General features: G+C 60.7%; 2 protein-coding genes across 3 annotated transcripts in view; one reads left to right on the forward strand and one right to left on the reverse strand.

Annotated features, from left to right (window-relative positions):
• JARID2 (jumonji and AT-rich interaction domain containing 2) overlaps positions 1-14,628 on the forward strand; it is a 233,881-nt gene extending 219,253 nt beyond the window's left edge. For both annotated transcript variants that reach the window (XM_056132267.1, XM_056132268.1), the window contains 12 exons: positions 2,612-3,704; positions 5,406-5,908; positions 6,697-6,789; positions 9,075-9,193; positions 9,296-9,366; positions 9,548-9,662; positions 10,263-10,368; positions 10,616-10,798; positions 11,386-11,516; positions 11,625-11,808; positions 12,320-12,427; positions 13,312-14,628. In XM_056132267.1, the coding sequence (XP_055988242.1) occupies positions 2,612-3,704; positions 5,406-5,908; positions 6,697-6,789; positions 9,075-9,193; positions 9,296-9,366; positions 9,548-9,662; positions 10,263-10,368; positions 10,616-10,798; positions 11,386-11,516; positions 11,625-11,808; positions 12,320-12,427; positions 13,312-13,494 (2,889 nt within the window). In that variant the 3' untranslated portion in view covers positions 13,495-14,628. The remainder of the gene's footprint in view (positions 1-2,611; positions 3,705-5,405; positions 5,909-6,696; positions 6,790-9,074; positions 9,194-9,295; positions 9,367-9,547; positions 9,663-10,262; positions 10,369-10,615; positions 10,799-11,385; positions 11,517-11,624; positions 11,809-12,319; positions 12,428-13,311) is intronic.
• An 851-nt stretch (positions 14,629-15,479) lies between these two features.
• The window catches only part of DTNBP1 (dystrobrevin binding protein 1), a 105,067-nt gene continuing 99,470 nt past the window's right edge, over positions 15,480-21,076 (reverse strand). The window contains exons 8-10 of the mRNA XM_056132269.1: positions 19,871-20,030; positions 16,140-16,270; positions 15,480-15,711 (exon numbers count right to left, since the gene is read on the reverse strand). Of these exons, the coding sequence (XP_055988244.1) occupies positions 15,512-15,711; positions 16,140-16,270; positions 19,871-20,030 (491 nt within the window). The 3' untranslated portion in view covers positions 15,480-15,511. The remainder of the gene's footprint in view (positions 15,712-16,139; positions 16,271-19,870; positions 20,031-21,076) is intronic.

A 21,076-nucleotide genomic window follows, 5' to 3' on the forward strand; every position in this document is an offset into this window, starting at 1 on the left:
GCCTGAGTCTCCCTTTCTCGAACCCAGGGGCGGGGGCTTCCTCCGGCTGCCTCAGGAGACAGCCAGCATCCGACTCACAGGCTCCCTCTAGTGGGACCCAAGGGCGTGGCGGCTGCATTCCTGGAACAGAGACGGGATGAGACACAAGGTGGGGTGGGGGTCGGGACATGGGGCGGGAGCTCAAAAACCTCCAGGGGTAACCTGAGTACCCCAGAGGAACAAATTTGGACACGAGTCAGAAATCCCCCCATCCCCTTGGCACCTCATGGAGGCGGCACGGGAGGAAAGCTGGTGAGTTGCTGGGCCACAGGGATGCCGCTGACTCCGGGTGTGTCTGGGGGTGACCCCTGTCTCAGGCCGGGCTGGGCAGGCCCCTGGCACGCGGCCACTGGAGCTCCTGTGGGTCTGGTGGCTCCGGCGGTGTCGGGTCCGACTCTTCTGTCCTTCGTCACCTTTGGTCCCAGTTAAACATGGGGTGCAGCTGGTCTGCCCGTGCCCAAGACGTGGCTTCTGTGGGGCCCCAAGGCAGCACACGGGATGGGGGTCCCCGTGAGTGCCGTCAGCTGGGTACCAGGAAGGGGGAGGCAGGAGGCAAAAGGAGCCCCTTCCAGCCCAGACTACGGAATCTCGGGGCGTTGCCTGAGGGTCGTGGCACAGGACTGGCCCTGTGTGGGCGCCGGCGTGGCAGCCCCAGAGAGCACTGTGGCAGCATGAGGGGACAGAAGGGACAGCTCATCCCACTGAGCAGGGGTTGGCGTCTCCCAGAAGGTGCCGCGAGACAGTGTCCTGTCCCACCTGGGAGGCTGGGGGCGCAGCGGCAGGTCATGGGCTCCCCCTGGAACTCAGGGTCGCCACCCCCCTCCCCCAGGTGCCAGAGGCAGAGCGGCCTGGCCACTGAGCCGCCCAGCCATCCTACGTCCCTTCTCCCTCTCCTCCCCTACCCCCCCCCCCACTTCTTCCCCTGCCCTCTTCCATGAAGTCAGAGTGGGGGATTTGGACTATGGAGGTGGGGGGTTACTCGGTAGCTCTGGCAGGGTTCCTGGGGGTCCCAGGTTTGAGAACCCCTGATGGACACAGCTGGGCATATCAGGGGTCTCTCCCGGAGTCGGAGAGCATCCACCCTGCTCCCCCAGAGATAATCCCTGAGGCTATGCGGGGGGCTGAGCCGGGGTTGGGGTGGGCTTCCCCTCCCCCACGGAGGAACCCTGTCTGAGCTCGCAGGGTCTGCTGGTGCTGGTGCCACCCTGTTTCCTGCCCCGAGGTGTTCGGAAGAACAGTGGCAGCTGAGAGGTTTGGGTTCCTCACCCAACTCAGCAGCAGGCCCCTTCCCCCCCAGTCCACCAGGCCCCCTCCCCCAATCCTACTTGAGGCGACTTCAGCTGAGAACCAGCAGCTCCTCCCACCGCAGCCTAAGTTCTGTCCGGAACTTGGCACCCGGCTGGCTCCTGTCAGCCCCACTCCCACTGTCCACGTTCCAAGTGAAGTGGCTTCTCAGTGTCACTACATCCAGTCTGTACCACGTACGCCACGTCCGGTCGGTACCATATATGTCACGTCTGGTCTGTATCACACAGACACTGCATCTGGTTTGAACCATGTAGGCCACGTCCAGTCTGCACGGTGCACGCCACATCTGGTCTGTACCATGTAGGCCACATCCAGTCTATAACATATATGCCATATCCAGTCTACCTCTACCACGTACGCCACGTCTGGTCTGTACCAACTTCACCACTTCCGTTCTGTACCACGTACATCATGTCCAGTCTACCACATGTATGCCATGTCCTGTCTGTACCACATAACACCACATCTGGTCTGTACCATGTAGGCCACATCCAGTCTATAACATGTATGCCATATCCAGTCTACCTCTACCACGTACGCCACATCTGGTCTGTACCAGCTTCACCACTTCCATTCTGTACCACGTACATCATGTCCAGTCTACCACATGTATGCCATGTCCTGTCTGTACCACATAACACCACATCTGGTCTGTACCACGTAGGCCACGTCTAGTCTGTCCCATGCAGGCCACATTCAGCCTGCACCATGTTCACCATGTCTGGTCTATCATGTTTGCTATGTCCAGTCTGTACCACGCAGGCCATGTTTGGTCTGTACCACATCTAGTCTATACATGTTCCCTAACAATCTGTGCCACGTGCACCATGTCTGTTCTATACCACGTATGCCACGTCCTGTCTGCACCATGCACACTATATCCTGTCTACCACCTACGCCATAGCTGATCTGTACCATGGCATGGGCAAGGCCTCAGGTGCATCCAGGAATCCCGTGGGCGACACTCTGGGGGCTGCTCTGGGCTGCGTGTGGCTGTACCTTTGCTCTTCTTGGTTCAGGCCCGGGCAGGGTATCAGCTGCCACCTGAGGGGGATTTGGAGCAGCGACTGCCGCAGAACTGGGAGCGAGTGTGGGTGCTGGACTTCACAGGGCTGCTCCCTCGCTCCCCCCACGGCAAGGAGCGGAGCTTGGCATCACGCGGGGTTTCACAGCGGGATCAGACGCCAGGCAGCCGGGTCGCCGGGGAGGGACGGGACGTGCCATGCAGACACTCACTCCGCTTTCCTCCTCTGCCACCCCCCAGGTCTCTAAGGTAAACGGAGTCACTCGAATGTCATCTCTGGGTACAAACGCAACCAGTGCCAAAAAGATACGCGAAGTCAGACCTTCACCGTCCAAAACTGTGAAGTACACGGCCACGGTGACCAAGGGGACTGTCACATACACCAAAGCCAAGAGAGAACTGGTCAAGGAAACCAAACCCACTCACCACAAGCCCAGTTCCGCTGTCAACCACACAATCTCAGGGAAAACTGAAAGTAGCAATGCAAAAACCCGAAAACAGGTGCTATCCCTCGGGGGGGCGTCCAAGGCCGCCGGGCCCGCCGTCAACGGCCTCAAGGTCAGCGGCAGGTTGAACCCAAAGTCATGCACTAAGGAGGTGGGGGGGCGGCAGCTGCGGGAGGGGCTGCGCAATTCCAAGCGGAGACTGGAAGAGGCCCAGCAGCAGGCCGAGAAGCCGCAGTCGCCCCCCAAGAAGATGAAAGGGGCGGCCAGCCCCGCCGAAGCCCCTGGCAGGAAGGCGGCGGCTCCGGCGGCGGCGGCAGCGGCAGCCTCGGCGGCATCCTCGGCGGCGGCGGCCCCAGCCCCGGAGAAAACCCCCCTGAGCGGCCATGGGAAGAAGGAAGCGGCTGAGCGGAGCTCGGAACGGAGCCGGCCCAAGCGGGCCACGGCCACGGCCGCCAAGAGCACGGCCGGCAGACAAGCACACGGGCCGGCGGCCGGCGCCCCCTGTGAAAATCGTTCTACCTCGCAACCGGAGCCCTTGCACAAGCCGCACGAGGCGCCGGCCAAGACCGAGAAGGCGGGCGGCCGGGCGGGCTGGGCGCCCATGGCCGAGATCCCCGTGCTGCGGCCCTCGGCCAAGGAGTTCCACGACCCCCTCGTCTACATCGAGTCGGTGCGCGCTCAGGTGGAGAAGTTCGGCATGTGCAGGGTGATCCCGCCGCCCGACTGGCGCCCCGAGTGCAAGCTCAACGACGAGATGCGCTTCGTCACGCAGATCCAGCACATCCACAAGCTGGGCCGGCGCTGGGGCCCCAACGTGCAGCGGCTGGCCTGCATCAAGAAGCACCTCAGATCTCAGGGCATCACCATGGACGAGCTCCCGCTCATCGGTGAGGTCCCACCCCACCCCAGCCGGCCTCACGCGGTGGCCCCGGGGCCTTTCTCCTGCCCATGCCCCACCCCCTGGTCTCTCCTCGGTCACCCCCTTAATCGCCCAGTCCAGGTCCCCCGCTTCCCGCCTGTTGGGACGTCAGTAGGGGCCTGGACGCTTGCCTGCCCTTCCTTGGCTGATGTGCGCGGCAGCGCGTCGCTTTTCCGGATGCTACTCTGGGGGGCTCCCCGCCCTTGCCCAGAGCTTCAGTGGGTCCCGGGGTGTTTTAGTACCCCCTCCAGACTCCCCCCACCCTGCAGCCAGAGCCGCTCCGTGCAGGACCCCCTGAGCCCATTTGCAGGACGCTGTGCTCGCCCAAAGTGACTGTCTGGGGGAGAACCCTGGGGCCTTGCCCAGGGTTCAGCTGTTCCCTCACATGCCACCACGTACCAGTGGTGCCTGGGACACTCTGGGAAGGGACAGGAGCCACGGAGCTCCTGAGGCCGAGCCGACGAGCCGCTTCTGTGGCCCTGTGGACAGCGCTGGGCAGGTGGCTTCAGGGAGGGCCTATGGATGGGCACTGTGCTGGGTGCTTGGGGTCAGTAGTACAGGCCAGCCCCGATGTCCCTGGTCCCCCCTTAGCCCTGTGCATCTGTGGGGAGTGGGGGAGTGAGAGGAGAAAGGTCCCAGGGGAGTGGCCCGATGTTCCCCAGACCCCGCCCAAGGGGACCTGGCACTGAGCAGGCTACAGGTGCAGGAGAGGAGGCCGTGAGGTGACATCATCTGTCTGGGTGTCCTGCTGGGTCATGGGGGTTAACAGGACGCACGAGGGGTGTCTGGGCAGCCCGGTGTGCAGCCATGCTCTCCCTGGACTCCGTTTTGCAGTGCTGGCCTGGAGCCGGGAGTGGCCAGGGATCTGGACTGTGATACAAAAGCCCCTCCACCGTGGCTGCTTCCTGGGCCACAGGCGAGCAGATGCGTACACGCATGCACCCATCTGCTCGCATGCACACACGAGCCACAAGCAAGCGGGCACTTGTGTGTACACATACAGGCCACCGCGAGCACATCTGTGCACACGCGGAGACTTTGCCACCCGTGCACACACGCATCCCTCACATGAGAAGATTAGCACACTCGGGTACACACGGGGCCCACCAGCATGTGCATACACAATTATATGCGCACACACGGGGCCCCACAGAGGCCACAGTCAGTGGGTGTGCGACACGCCCTCTGAGCCCCAGCCCTCCAGGCGCCTGGGGTGCTCCCCTCCTGGTACTGGTGTCACTGGATCGCAGCCACCTTCCACGGATCGGCACCTCACCCCCAGTTCTAGGCCTGCCTCCGTGGCCGCCCAGCAGGCCTCTCGGGTGCTTGGAAGTGGCGGCTGTGGTTCTGTGGGCCAGGGGTGGGGGGAGACGGTCCGGCACAGCCTTCTGGGTGAAAGGAACGACAGACGAGAGGCATGGACGCCCCCTGACCAGCACCCAGCGGCCAGAGGGGAGAGGGTGCAGAAATGAGACATGCCGGGTGCACCCGGGGGCTGGTAGCCTGAGCACTGTCTTGTGGAGCCCCTCGGGGTGCTGTCCCCGTGCCCACCGTCGGTGCCTCTCCCACTGCCGGAGACCTGTGCTGGGGTGGGGGTGAGGGGGCGGAGGGGAGGCCTCCCCCAGGCTGACACCCCTCACCCCCTCATCTTCTCCGTCCCCCGCCCCAGGAGGATGTGAGCTCGACCTGGCCTGCTTTTTCCGGCTGATCAACGAGATGGGCGGCATGCAGCAGGTGACGGACCTCAAGAAGTGGAACAAGCTGGCCGACATGCTGCGCATCCCGCGCACGGCCCAGGACCGCCTGGCCAAGCTGCAGGAGGCCTACTGCCAGTACCTGCTCTCCTACGACTCGCTGTCCCCCGAGGAGCACCGGCGGCTCGAGAAGGAGGTGCTCCTGGAGAAGGAGAGCCTGGAGCGGCGGAAGGGGCCCCTGGAGGGCCACACGGAGCACGACCCCCACCAGTTCCACCCGCTGCCCCGCTTCGAGCCCAAGAATGGGCTCATCCACGGCGTGGCGCCCCGCAACGGCTTCCGCAGCAAGCCCAAGGGGGCGGGGCAGGCCCCGCCGAAGACGGGCCGCCGGCGACTCTTTGCTCAGGAAAAGGAGGTGGTGAAGGAGGAGGAGGAGGACAAGGGCGTCCTCAGCGACTTCCACAAGTGTATATATAAGGTGGGCGCCCCGCCAGGTCGGCCCCGGGCACCCCGGGCTGCGAGCGGTGCATGCGCGGGGCTCCTGGCTGTGCCCGGCGGGGCCCTGCTCTTCCTCCCGAGGGGCCCCGTCTCCCCACCGGCCCCCCTCGGTTAGCCTCACCTCGCCATCCACCCACCCTGGAGCCGGGCGGCTGTGCCTGGCAAGAACTGGGGGCCTGCCTAGGTTGGAGTCCGGCTCCCCTGCAGGCTGGGGCCCTTCCTGGGGAGATCAGGGACCCCGGGCCAGGCTGGCAGAAGGAGGAGCACTGTGGGGTAAGGGTGAGGTGGCTCACGGCTCCCCTGCTGGCCGGGCCGATGCTTCCTGCAGCCCCCGAGATCTCGGCCCATGGACAGTCCCTGCTGGGAGTTGGCAGCCCTAGGAGCGAGGGCTGGGTGTCCCCACAGAGTTTCCACGGAACACAGCATGGCCGGGGGTGTTGGGGCAGGCAAGAGGCCAGGGAGACTCGGCGGGGGTCCCTGTCGATGCTGCCCCTCTAATCCCTGCCCTCAGGAAACCAGGTCCTTGGAGGGGGCAGGTGGGTGAGCGCCCCCAGGACGGTGTCTCTCCCGGGGACCGGAGGATGAGGAGGAATGCAGCAGAATGCGGCGGGCCACAGCTCACCACCTGAACCACCCCTATCCCACTCCCACCCTCCCCCCAGTAGCAACCACCGCCCTTGAGCCCTGGGTCCGGGCAGAGGAGCCGGGAGTGTGACCAGGCTCGGCTCTGCGCCCTCAGCTTGAATCCCTCCTCCTTCCTCTTTTCAGGGAAGGTCGGTTTCTTTAACGACTTTTTATCGAACGGCAAGAAATATCATGAACATGTGCTTCAGCAAGGAGCCCGCGCCGGCTGAAATCGAGGTGAGGGGCCCCGCCTGCCCGCCGTGGGCGTGGGGGAGCGAGGCCGCCGGGGCAGGCATCTGAACTGAGTCGGGGGGTGGGGGGGAGGGTGTGCCTTGGCCTGACCCGCTGACCCGCCCGTCTGCTGAGCAACCGTGTGGGTCCCCGGGGACCCACATTGCGCCCTTCTCCCGCTCCTTTCCACGGTGACGGGCTTGGCACCCCGCCGTCCTCGCATCCCTGCCAGCCCGGAGCCTTAGTGGCGCGGGCATCACTCTGTGTGCTCAGCTCCTGTCCTGACCCCAGCCCTTGAGATGTGACAGACTTGGGTCTCTCCTGGCTCTTGGTCTCAGACCTGGGACTGAAGTGGGAACTGAAGTCCTGGCAGGGAGCAGAAGGTGTGTGTCTGTGTGAGAGAGAGAGTGCACTGGCTAGTTTTCGTGTGTGAAACAGTTTGTGTGTGACCACGCCTTAGTAAGAGAGCGCGCGCGCGTGTGTGTGTGTGTGTGTGTGTGTGAGAGAGAGAAGAGAAGAGATAGAGAGAATGTATTTGTGAGACTATGTGTCAGTGTACATGAGAAAGACAGACTATGAAACTGCACGTCAGTATGTGTGAGAATAACTGTGTGAGAGAGGGAGACACTGAGAGACAGATTGTGTGTGAATTATTGTGTGTGTAAAAGAGAGACTATGTGAGACTGTGCCACTATGCATGAGAAAGACAGACTATGAAACTATGTCAGTATGTGGGAGAATGACTCTGTGTGTGTGTGTGTGTGTGTGAGAGAGAGAGAGAGAGAGAGAGAGAGAGAGAGAGAAGAGAAGAGATAGAGAATGTATTTGTGAGACTATGTGTCAGTGTACATGAGAAAGACACTATGAAACTGCATGTCAGTATGTGTGAATAACTGTGTGAGAGAGGGAGACTCTGAGAGACAGATTGTGTGTTAGTACGTGTGAGAATTATTGTGTGTGTGAAAGACAATGTGAGACTGTGTGCCACTGTGCATGAGAAAGATAGACTATGAAACTATGTCAGTATGTGGGAGAATGACAGAGGGAGAGGGAGAGGGAGAGAGAAAGAGACTTGGTGAGACTGTATGAGACTGAGACTGCGTCAATCTGTGAGAGAGAGACTGTGTGTCTGTCTCCCTGAGCATGTCAGGCTATTCTGTGACACTCTAGTCCCCATAACCTCTCCAGACAGAACCCTGCTGACCTCCAGGTGTGCCTAGGGGCTGGCCTTTGAGGACAGTCCCGTTGAACCAGGACACAGGTCACCTCCCACACCAGGAGGGGGTTCCGGGAGCTGGGACCTGGTGCCTCCCATGTCTGTGCTGTTCCGGCCTGTAGCTCTGCCCATTGGCCTGTCCTGGGACACACTCCTGACCCCCACGCTGCCCACCAGGCCCAGCGCTGTAGCTCCTGGACTTGGCAGGCTGTGCATGGGAGCATGCCTGCCCTTCCCGCCAGCTCCGGGGTAGACAGTTGGAGCTCGATGGCCCCTTTAAGGCTGGACATGGGAACTGGCCACCAAGGCCTGTGGTGGCACTTAGAGGTGCCAACATGCATATCAGTTTGTCTTGTTTCCTTCCCCTTGGGAATCCATTCTTCTGCCCCCAGCAGCTGATACCGTGCCCGGGCAGGTCGGCTAAACCCAGTGCTCGGGCCAAGGCCTGCAGTCTGCGCGGGGCAGTCTGCGCGGGGCGGGGGGGGGGGGGGGGTGTTCAGGGTGTTGCTTTGCTCTGCCGGCCTGACCAGGCTGAGGTGGCTCTGTGCTGGGAACTGGGCTCAAGGCGAGGGGCTCCCACCCGCTGGGACTCAGCCAGGGGTTGGGGTTGCTCGGGGACCGGCCTGTTGGGGGTTAGCGCGCAGTGCTCCGGGGCAGTCGGGGATGCTGCAGTGACCATCCTGTGTCCGTCCGGGGTGGAATCAATCCTTGTCCAGACCCATGGGGGGGCGGGGGGCAGGGCGTGCCTAGCCTCCTCCCCATCCCTGTTCCCTCCCCGCCTCGCCTCAGATATTATAAAGATATGACCAAAAGGTGACAGCCTGCAGCTGTGCTTGCAGGGGTGAGGCTTCCCAGGGCTCCTCCCCCACCTGGGGCTCTGCCTACTGAGCCTCACAATCTGCATGGGACCCCCTGCTAGCTCACGTTTGTTCACGTGCCCCACAAAGCTGGGGTCTCCCCTTCCAGCCGAGCACAAGCCACAAGCTGCCCCAGGGATCCTGGGGGTATGGCGGGACCCCCCCGCATGCCGGCTGACAACCCCCCCCCCCCCCCCCACGTCCCGCTCTGCCCGCAGCAAGAGTACTGGCGACTGGTGGAGGAGAAGGACTGCCACGTGGCCGTGCACTGCGGCAAGGTGGACACCAACACGCACGGCAGCGGCTTCCCGGTGGGGAAATCTGAGCCGTTTTCCAGGTGAGGCTTCCCCCTCGCCCCCCTCCCTCCCCACCCTCCATCCCGCAGGTGTCTGAGGCCCTGTGTGACCCTCCTTTCCCCCCGCTCCCGTGCCCCCCACAGGCATGGCTGGAACCTCACCGTCCTCCCCAACAACACAGGGTCCATCCTGCGTCACCTCGGTGCTGTGCCTGGTGAGTGTGGCCTGGCCGTGGGGGTCCCCCGTGAGCCGGTGCGAGGAGGGGAAGGGGGGAGGGGCCGGGCTCCCAGCTGACGGATAGGGGTGCCCTGGGCTGTGCCCGACCCACGTGTCCCGTCCCCCCCCCCACTCCCCCCCCCCCCCCCGTGCCTGACGCCCTGCGCCCTCTCCCGCAGGAGTGACTATTCCCTGGCTCAATATTGGCATGGTCTTTTCTACCTCATGCTGGTCTCGGGACCAAAACCACCTACCCTACATCGACTACTTACACACTGGTGCTGACTGCATTTGGTGAGTGGGGGTGCGGGCTGGCTGGGTCCGACGGGGCTGCCGGGGGGCTGAGTGGGCACCTGCAGTGTGCTCCCCCTCCCCCTTACCGGGCATTTCCCCCATGTGAAGGGATTCAGGGGCATCTGCAGACTCATCCCCAGACTGCAGTGACTCCGCGGGAATCGGGGGGATCTGGGGTCGGGCCATAGATCGGCGGCCAGTGCCGCCTGGACCCCCACAGTGTAATACCCCCCCGCCCCGCCCCAAGACACGTGAATGGGCTCAGTTCCCCTTGCGGGCTCCCGTCTGAGGCCCAGATCCTCTCCCTTGTGTCCTGCTGTGGCCCAGGGACAGACACGCCTCGTCCTTAATGGCTGCTCCCTGGACACGCCCCTCAGCTCTGGCGCCGGTGTGTGACCTGCTGGTGGCTCAGTGGCTGCCGGGTCCAGCGTGACTCAGGCTGTGTCTCTCCTGCTGTCTGAGGCCGGGCTGGCAGGGGTCCCAGGCGCTCCCCTTGCCGACTGGCTGGGGGATGCGTGTGCCCCAGCGCCTGCCTCTCTGGCTTGTGTGGCGCAGGGGGGGCAGGAAGGCTGAGCGAGCAGCCTGTCACCGTGCCCGCAGGTATTGCATTCCTGCTGAGGAGGAGAACAAGCTGGAGGACGTCGTGCACACGCTGCTGCAGGCCAACGGCACGCCCGGGCTGCAGATGCTGGAGAGCAACGTGATGGTAGGGCCGGGCCCGGGTTGGGACGGGACAGTGGTGTCAAGGCTGCCGAGCCCTGGGCGCCCTCTAGTCCTTCGCACCCGGGGCCACATTTGCTCCGGTCTCTGCTGGGACCTAGCCCCTGCTGTGAGGTCCACGGGCAGCCCCCGGGATGGGTCTCTGGGTCCAGAGAAGAAGCCAAAGCTGCACTCTGGAGCCTCCTGCTGCCTGTGGACAGGCCCCTGAGCTGCCGCCTGCCGTGTCCCCCCAGATCTCCCCGGAGGTGCTGTGTAAGGAGGGGATCAAGGTGCACAGGACCGTGCAGCAGAGCGGTCAGTTCGTCGTCTGCTTCCCGGGCTCCTTCGTGTCCAAAGTGTGCTGCGGCTACAGTGTCTCCGAGACCGTGCACTTTGCCACCACCCAGTGGACAAGCATGGGCTTCGAGACGGCCAAGGTGGGCCCTGCGATGGGGGCGCACATGCACATATACCCACCCCATCCATCCACTCATCCCTCCATCCCCATCCACCCATCTATCATCCATCCACCCACCCATCCATCCATCCATCCATCCATCCATCCATCTATCCATCCACCCATCCGTCCCCATCCACCCATCCACCCACCCACCCATCCATCTCCATCCACCCATCTATCATCCTTACACCCACCCATCCATCCATCCATCCACCACCCATCATCCATCCCTCCCCATCCACCATCTATCATCCATCCATCCACCCATCCATTTATCCATTCACCGATCCACCCATCCATCCACCTATCTTTCATCCATCCACCCATCCACCCATCATCCATCCCTCCCCATCTGCCCATCTATCATCACCTATCCACCATTCATCCATCCCCATCCACCCATCCATCCATCCATACATCCACCCACCCACCCACTCATCATCCATCCACCTTGAGCCTGTGGTGCCCTTTCTTGCGGGTTGGTGGGGGTTGGCCTCTCCTCTGCTTCCCCACCCCCCGCACCCTGGGGTGGGGTGCTGACGCTGCCCGGGGGCTGCCTTTCAGGAAATGAAGCGGCGACACATCGCCAAGCCCTTCTCCATGGAGAAGCTGCTCTACCAGATCGCCCAGGCGGAGGCCAAGAAGGAGAACGGCCCCACCCTCAGCACCATCTCGGCCCTTCTGGACGAGCTCAGGTGAGCGTGGGGCCCCGTCACACTCCTCTTCTCATGCGGGCGGGGCTCGGCGGGCCCCAGGTGGGCCCAGGCAGCCCCCCGCGACATCCCTCCTGCGTCTGCCTGCAGGGATACGGAGCTCCGGCAGCGGAGGCAGCTGTTCGAGGCCGGCCTCCACTCCTCCGCACGCTATGGCAGCCACGACGGCTCGGGCGCCGGCGCTGACGGCAAGAAAAAGCCTCGAAAGTGGCTGCAGCTGGAGACGTCGGAGCGCAGGTGCCAGGTGTGCCAGCACCTGTGCTACCTGTCCATGGTGAGTTGTCCCAGGGCCTGCCCGGCCCGCCCTGCACCTGGGAACCCCCTCAGTCGGGAGACTCCACCCAGCCTGTCTCCCCACCTGTGGCTCACGACCAGACTCCTGCCCCTTGGGGTGACAGTGATCACAGCCCCCAACCTCCTGGGGACAGTGACAGCCCCTCACCCCCTAGGGACAGTCAGGCCCCTCACCTCCCTGGAGGGTTGCTCTTCACTCAGAGGTCAGGGTCACCTGGGGGGTTCTATTTTGAATTCTGGGATTCTTGGTCAGGATGTGGCAGATTCTCCGGGGAGGGGTCCTCATCCTCAGTTCCGGGGTTGGGTGGGTGGCGGGAACAGCCCCGGGTTGTGGCAGCCCGTCCCCTTGTCCGGGCGGTAGGGTTTGGGGCGAGGGAGAGGAGACTCTGCTAGGGTAGCTATGGGGTTCCCAGTCCGGGGGAGTCGGGGCGGGGGATGCCCTGCAGTGCTGGGGGGGGGGGGGTCCGCGGCTCACTGTGGCCCCTGGGCAGGTGGTGCAGGAGAACGAGAACGTGGTGTTCTGCTTGGAGTGCGCGCTGCGGCACGTGGAGAAGCAGAAGTCGTGCCGCGGGCTGAAGCTGATGTACCGCTACGACGAGGTGGGTGGCCGCGTGCGCCTCAGCTTCTTGCGGGACTCCTGGGCCGGCCCTGGGAGAGCTGGGCCGCGCCTCTCCACAGGAGGAGGGGGGAGGGGGTGCTCGTCCCCCCACAGCTGTGTCCTCAGTTGCCCACCCGGGCTCCTTGGGGAGCGGCGTCTCTGCCGGGTCCTGGGCCCCCCGCCCATCACATCTCCAGCGGACAGGCCGGCTTGGCCTTTTCTCCCCAGGGTGGGGGTGGGGGGTTCCCTGCGGAGCCTGCCAAGAGCGGGTGCCTCCCCCCGCCCCCCTTCAGCCCAGGTGCAGGGACGTGACACACCAGTCTGAGTGACCAGGCTGAGTGGCTGCCTGGGTGTGGCCCATCCCGCGGCACTGCAAAGCTGCACCCCACCACACCTGGGCCTGGTCTCAGGGCACCTTCCGGTTCAGCCCTGCAGGGGTCCTGAGCTCCATCCCTTCCTCTGGGTGCTTGGGCGTCCTGGCGGGGGTGGTGCAGGGGTGTGGGCAGAGTGTGAGGGCAGCGCTTGGGCTGCGGGGGCCTGTGCTCCCCTCCGTCACATGCCTCTCCCGGGGCTCTGGAAGTGTATGTGTGTGTGTGTGTGTGTGTCCCCGTGTCTGTCCGTCCCCGGGGCTCAGTGTGTGTGTGTGTGTGTGTTGTGTCCCCCACACCCAACCCTTCCCCTCAGCTTCCCTGAAAACAGAGAAGTGTGTATTTACTCTCGGGTCTTTGATCCACGCACGCTTCTCTGGGGGCCCCCGTGGAGGTCCCGGGCGGTGGGGACCCTGTGGGGGGGGGTCTGCATGCACCGGGGTCCCCGTGCAGGACAGTGTCTGGGGGGGGTGTCCCCGCCTCACACTCCGTCTGCTCCCCGCCCCGCCCCGCCCAGGAGCAGATCATCAGCCTGGTCAACCAGATCTGCGGCAAGGTCTCCGGGAAGAACGGCAGCGTCGAGAGCTGTCTCAGCAAACCCACACCAAAAAGAGGGCCCCGCAAGAGAGCCACCGTGGACGTGCCGCCCTCCCGGCTCGCCGCCCCCGCCTCCGCCCGAAGTGCTTCGAGCTCGTCATGAAGACCCCAGCCCCGTGCCGACGGATAGCTATTTTTTTGTAATTATTCTATTCTAGTTTGGAGTACTTGCGTAGGGTACAAGCTGTCTTTGCACTAGCTCTAAAGAAGATTTTCTTCTGGTTTTAGAGAACTAATTTTGTTTTAGCATTAAACTGTTGACCTTTTTTTTTCTTTCTTTCTTTTTTTTTTTTTTGTACTTAGAAATACCTAGATTCCGCAGTCAGATTTTGGAAACTGCCGTAATATCCACTGTTTTAAAACCCTTGGAAGGGGCTGTATTAATTTGTATTGGCCTCTTTGGCCGACAAAAAAAGCCTTTTTGTTTCTTTGGTTTTCGGGTGTTTTGTTTTGTTTTTTAAAACTGTTCTGGGGGGAAAAGGCTTTTTTAACCCATTTTTTGAAGAGGGTGAAGTTTGGAGATCCAAGTTGCAAACCAGTTCTATGAGCAGACATTTTTCTAGAGGAAAAGGGATAGGAGAGACAGACACACACACACATAAAACTTGAAAAAGAAAAGGCTTCGCTCTGTCTTTCCTCTGCCGCGTGCAAGGGGGGGGACTTGTCCTTGGAGAACACAAGAAGCCCGTCCTGCGTGGGTGGGCGGTCCTGGCCGCGGGGGGTGCCCACCCGCACGCCGCCAGGCATCCCTGAGGACGAGGGGTCTCGCGAGGGAGCGTGTGCCTGATTTCATTAGGAAATCCATTCTGTTCTTTTATTTTTTTGGTGCTGTTGGGCTATTTTATTAAAAAAAAAAAAACACAAAAAAATACCACCTCTCCCTCCCCTACCTCCCCAAACAAAACCTTTCAGTAGCATCCTTGAGAATAAAGAAAAAGGAAAAAAAAAACGCCCATGGTTGAAGCCGGCCGTGCTTCTGTCGTAGATGTGCAATCTCCGTGACATTCCGCCTCCCCCCCAACCCCCCCATGGCAGCATTAACCTTTCCTTTGTGATCCCCAGGATGTCTGCAGTTCTTTCTTCTTCTTTTTTTTTTTGAATGTGAAAATGCATTTGCGCTCATCTTGTCTATTTTTTCTCTTCATGTTGTAACAAAGAAAAAAAAAAGGAAAAAAAAAGATTCCCATTCCCCCTTTTGTACATACGCTGTAAATGGTTTTAAATACTTGAGCCTTTTTCTCGGTGGGGGGCGGGGAGGGGGTGCGAAGACAGATGAAGAAAAGCCTTACATTTCCGTTTCTTCATCGGTCGGAGTGGATGCTTACAGGGTTTTTCTTGTAACGTTTCTAAGTGCTGCTTACGTCACTGAACAACGGCGATGAGATGCTAAATGGAGTAGCGGTGGCCCTCTCCGGTGTGTGGACAGTGTGTGTGGAATAAAGGAAAAAAAAAAAAAGGGAAACTTTTCACAAGCTGTTCTTTGTTTCGTGGTTGGACTCGCGGGTCCCGTGGCTGCACTGAGCTGGCAGGACGAAGACCGAACTCCTGGGGGGCATGTGGAACGGCGGCGCCATGAACGGAGTCCAGTGTTTTTCCCGATGTGGTTGTCCGGTTTTTTATGGCCTTGCTGTGTACTTTCCTCTTCGGGACAGTGAACTCTCCTGCCTCCGGCTTACAGTTTGACATTTAATTTATTAGCGCTGCTCTCGCCCCCCTCCCGGAGGGGGGCACTCCATGTTGTTGATTGCCAGTTTTTTGTTTACTTTTCAGGTTTGTACTACAAGGTTTAATAATAAAAAAAACAAAAGTTTTTTGGACATTGGTCTGTCTTGTGGACGATGAGTGAATGGGCGCAGGTGGCCGGAGAGGCTGCCCGAGCCCGGGGAGGGGGCTTTTGTGCCCACGCGTGGGGCGGCGGAGGCCCCCTTCTCCCCACCCCACCCCCACCCCACCTGCTTAGTACAAACCAGCGCGACACGGGGCGAGTCCTCACACTTTATTGGCGGCTGCTCGTGCCATCAGGGCCCTGCGCGTGTCCCCGGGGACTGCAGCTGTCTGGGGACAGGGCCCGGCCTTCAGCATCGGGGACGGGGCGGGGGTGTCGGGGCCCCCCCTCCCATTCAGGAGTCACTGTCGTCGGTGTGTAGCGTGGCCAGGGCAGTGTCCACCTCCACGCCCTCCTCGTCGGACTGCACCGAGGGCCGCTCCCCGGCCTCCCCGGGGTCCTGGGCGGAGGACAGGGACGGGGACTTGGCTGGGCGCTGGGCAGCCCGCGGGACCTGGAGACTGATTTCGTTCTGGCCCATCTTGGAGTCAGGCCCTGCAGAGAAAACCATCCTGAGAGGCTGCGTGTCACCTCCTTGGAGTTTAGGGCCCCGGCTGGTGATGGGGGAGGGGGGAGTGGGAAAGGGCTGCAGGTGGCACCCTAGCCGGGAGCTGTCCCAGGCACCTGCTCACATGGAGGGACCTGAGTCCCCTCCTGCAAAGTCCAGAAAAGATGTTCGGGGGCCGCTCCCCCGAGAGCATCCCTTAAACCCTGACAGGGTCGGGAAGTGACGCAGGAAGTGAAAGAATCACTTAGCGGAAGGACCCGTGAGGCTTAGGGCCTGCCACACGCAGAGACTGGGATGGTGTCTCTCTCGAGACCCCGAAGGAGGGTGGGACCACCCGCCCAGACAGTGCCAGGGGAGACGCGAAGTCCCTGCCCTCAGCACCAGGGGCATCGGCTCACACCCGCTCGCCACCTACCCGCGCCGGGGGACAGCTCCGCATTGTCCTCTGCCCCGGAGTTCAGGAAGACATCCAGGGCCTCCTGGTCGGAAATGTCCATCAGGTCCATCTGTTCCAGCACGTCAATGTTCACCTCCATGGACGACATGCTACCTGTGGGCTCTGGGGACACGTCAGCAACACGCGGAGCCCCTCCCCTCCCTGTGCCAACCCCGGCCCCTGCTCGGCTGCCCTGGCTGCAGCCGTGCCGCTCACATCAGCATCCGCCCCACATCCCACTGGCCTCTGCTCCAGGACAAGGCCGGGGACCCTGGCCACGCAGCAAGGACGGCTCAGCCCGACCCCACGTGACCCCAACCCTGAGGGTGGCTCAGGAGAGGAAATGAGGGATCCCAAAGCGATCCGGGTGTTAGGAGACAGGCCAGCAGGCATCTGAAAAAGCCAACACGATTCCCAGGAAAGGGAGACAGGCTGTGAGACCTGGAGGGCTAAAGCATGTGTTTACCGCCTCCCCCCACGCCCCCCCCCCACCCCCCTGGCACTGCAAGTTTCCCGGGTAGCCCCCCTCATACTCCCCCACCCCACACCCTGCCCCCGCAATAAAGGAAAATTATCATTCAACTTCGTTTAGACCACAAGTCTGACGAAACCCAGAAAAGGAAAGCCCAGCACTAAGGGGAAATAAACAGAAGACAGAACAACCAGACTAAAACAGAGTTCTCGGTTTAGTTGGAGAAAAAAAACCTTTAAAATGACAGATGAGAGAGAGACACAGTTGTGGGAATTAGGGCACTTGTCTTGCACATGGCAGACCCAGATTCGATCTGGGCAGCAAATGGTCCCCTGAACACCACCAAGAATGATCCCTTGAGCACTACCAAGTGTAGGCCCCCGGTCACTGGCATCCCCCCCCCCAAAAAAAATAAATAAAAACCTACAACCATTTTGTGTCTGGTTTATAAAAGAGATGAAGCTTTGATGTCTCCGAAAGCAAAGCTGATGGCCACCCCAGGAAGACGCACGGGGCCTATGGCCGCTGGGTGACTATACTGAGAAGCACACAGACTCGGGAATACCTGCTAGAGCACGAAACAGGAAGCCCCGGTAGAAAACCCCTATTTCCACTAAGACCCGGGTCTCCCCCAGGCAGAAACGATCCAGTTCAGTGGCTCTGGACAGGCTTTTCCTAGACCCCGCAATGTGCCTTGAGCATCTAGACAGAGCCAGGCCCAGCTGAGGCCAGCAGGGAGGAGCCCACAAGAGAGAGAGTGAGCTGTGGGCACCTTCTCCACCTCCATCCTTCACCGGGGTGGGGGGGGGGGTCCCACGACCTGCCCCATATCTTCCCTGGGCCCGGTACATTCTGGGCCAGCGCCACCACTGCTTGGGAGAAGGCAGCGGGACACGGGCTGAGCCAAACGGCTCCTGTGAGGTGCAAACCCGATTCTGGTCTCCCGGAGATACGCGCACACACCAGCCGGATAGAACAGCCAAGGAGAACACCGCATTTCAGAACGAAGCGAAGTAGAATGCTCTGGTAACCCGTCCTAGCCAGATCTGACTTGCATGGAAGAATTAACCAAAAAAAAAAAAGACTGGAGATTTAAATCCCAGTGAGCATTAAGATGGGTAAGGTCATGAGCAGAGAGAAGAGAGTGTGAGGGAAGGCTGTGGGAAAGGGCACTCGGGGGCAAGAGGGCAGAACTGACAGACGCCACCTCACACCCACCCCGACAGCGGTGCCGGCGAGTGGGCGGCTAGCCAGTGGCGGGCGATCAGGACAAACTGACGGGTCACAATGACCACTGGAGACGTGTGTGATGCACAACGTGTGCAGTGTGTGGGGTTGGGTTGTGTGTGGTCACAGTCTGGAGCCCCGCTTGCCCTGGGCACTGGTCCGAAGTGTGAGTGCTCACGGTCCCCTCTGGCTCTGGGGGAGGGTCCCCAGGAGGAAGTGAAGTCTCTGCTCAGACCTCAGACCCGAGAAACAAGGGTCAGGGGGAGTGAGGGGGCTTGACTCAATGGGAAAGTGAGGCCCTGAGGCTGCCACATTTCTTTACCTTAAAAAAAATGAGAGCCCACCACTTTTGGACCCTGGAGATTTTTTTTTTAATTTTTTTTTTTTTTTTTTTTGCTTTTTGGGTCATGCCCAGTGATGCTCAGGGGTTGGTTACCTCTGGCTCTGCACTCAGGAGTTACTCCTGGCATTGCTTGGGGGACCATATGGCATGCTGGGAATCGAACCTTGGGTCGCCCACGTGCAAGGCAAACGCCCTACCTGCTGTGTATCACTCTAGCCCCAGAAATTAACTGAAACCCAAGCCCCAAAATTTGTATGTCTACAACTGTACCTCATGGTGTTTCACTAATAAAAATTAAAAAAAAAAAAGATGCTCAACCCCCTGGAAACTGGCCCTGTCCCACCTAGGCGCTCACATTAGACGGTGTTGGCTCAGGCCTCTCTGCCCAGTGCAGCGGCAGCCAAGAGCACCCCATGCTCCTGGGTTCCCCCTTACCCCCCACTTCTGAGCTCTGGCCCTGGAGGGGGCCCTGCCAGCCACAGGGGGCCCTGGGGCCTGCACAGAGACACTCTGGTCATCTCCCTTGGGGCCTGACAAGGGCTGCGCCCTGGACCGCGCTTGGGCAATATCTGCTGAGCTAACAACCCAAGGGAGGACAGAGGCTTGAGTTTGGCAGCGGCAGTTTCCCTCTGTCCTCTCCAGTGCCCCAGTTCCCTTCCCTACATGTCCCCGGGTGCCAATCTGCAAGTCACGGAGTCCCAGGGTGGCTCAGAGGCAAAGGCGCTAGAGCAGGTAAGTCGTGTCCCTGCACAGCGACCCAGTAGGGGTGTCTGGGTGCATTTGACCAGCACCAGGTATCCGGCCTTGAGTCTCACCCAGCCCCGCCCTGAGAACTGTCACCTACGCTTAGCGAGTCATTCCTAACTGCAGCATCCAGCCCTAATTGGGATTGGGCCGGGGCAAAGCGGAGTTGGAAAGGTCATGCTAAACTACATGTGATTGGACCATCCTCTAAGCCAAGACCCTCTATAAAATACGTGTGCACTTGGCAATAAAGCGCGCGGTCATCGGCTGTCTCCTGGAGTGGTTTCTTTACGTGCCCATCATCCTCTGCCCCATGTCTGCCCGGATCCAGTGTGCAACGTGCCTGGGCACCTGGGGGAAAACTGAATCCGATCCCCTGTGCCACCTGCATTCACCACTCACACACACACACAGACACACAAACACACAGACACATAAACACACAGACACATACACACACAGACATATACACACATAAACACGCACACACAAACACATACACACAGACATACAAACACACAGACGCATACACACACATAGACACATAAACATATAAACACACACACACACACACACACACACACACACACACACACTCCGGAACAGAGGGTGCAAATCTCCAATGCCCAGCAGGTGTGTGCAGGCAACGCAACTAGAATGGCCAGGACGGTGAGCTACAGTGACCCGCGGTGGGCAGAACGATGGCAGAGGGGCAGAGGGTGACCCCCACCGCATCCCCTGTATGGCCCCAGCTCGATGCAGCCACAGGGGAGGGAGCCCTGCCTTGCTCCCAACTCTTAGTCTGTGCTCCCAGCATGACGGCGTCTATAGCAGGAGCTCTGTGAGACACTCAGGACCAGGCGGGTCCTACAGGTGGGGTCCTCGTGAAGGGACGGGCAGGATACCCCCGGGGGGCCCTCGCACTTGCCTCGTCTCTCGGCGATCTGCAGGTAGCCCGTGGAGAGGTACTGCTCCATGTCCTGCTGGAAGGCCTCCTCGAAGAACTTCTGCCGCTCCTTCAGCTTCATTTGCTGGCTTTGTTCCATTTCTAGAACCTTCTGGTTGTGCTCTGCATCTAGTTCAGCTGAGGAAACATGGAACTGAGCTCAGGGCTTGGGAAGTTGAGGGGAAGGTAGGAACAGGTGTGCCCATGAATGCACAGTGGCCCTCTGTAGGAACAGGCCGGGCAGGTGCCCAGCAGGAAGGCCACTAGCCTCCACTTCCGGTCTCTGCTCTTGTCCCCAGAGCTGGACCTGCTGGCTCTGGGGCCGCCCTAGCCAGCGCCAGACCCTCTGCCTGGACTCACCCTGCTTTACGACAACCACCGTGGTTCACCTTTCAGACAGCTCCTCCCTCCCTCTGTCACCACCTCACTGAAATCCGAGGTCCCCACACAGCAGGGAGGAGACTCTCCCCGATGACAGAACAAGCGGCCAAGACACGGGGCTCCGGCATCCCTGGGCCCATGCACTCATATTAGTCTCTGAGCACAAGGTCCAGACACAAGCTCTCAGTACATTCTTTTGTGGGTTCTTTTTTGTGGGTGTTGTTTTATTATTAGTTTTTGGAGGGACAGCAGCCCCGGCAGTGCTGAGGGATTGCTTTCAGCTCTGTGCTCAGGGATCACTCCTGGTGGGCTCGGAGGGTGACGTGGGGTGGCAGGGGTCCAACCCAGGACTCAGCCATCCTGCATCTCAGCTGCCTGTCTGGACGAGGGCAGGGCAGCAGCCCCCGCTGGCACGGCAGGGAGGGGCCTCGGGGCTTGCTCAGTGGGATCTCACACGGCACCAGCACTACTTAGAACAACAGAATGTCAAGCAGAGGAGGAGAGGGGCTGGAGTGATAGCACAGCGGATAGGGAGCGGGTAGGGTGTTTGCCTTGCATGCGGCCGACCTGGGTTCGATCCCCAGCATCCCATATGGCCCCCTGCACACCTCCAGGAGTAATTCCTGAGTGCAGAGCCAGGTGTAACCCTGAGCATTGCCAGGTGTGACCCAAACAGAAAAAGAAAAAAATAAAAGAAGAGGAGATGTTCTGAACTATTTCCCAGAACTATTCCCCAGGACAGCACCGCAAATGGCCCAGCTCAAAGACTCTTATCACCTTTTGGCGCCTTGAGGAAATGTTCA

This window comes from Sorex fumeus, unplaced genomic scaffold (assembly GCF_029834395.1).
Source record: "Sorex fumeus unplaced genomic scaffold, SorFum_2.1 ptg000094l, whole genome shotgun sequence".
Classification (NCBI taxonomy): Eukaryota; Metazoa; Chordata; class Mammalia; order Eulipotyphla; family Soricidae; genus Sorex; species Sorex fumeus.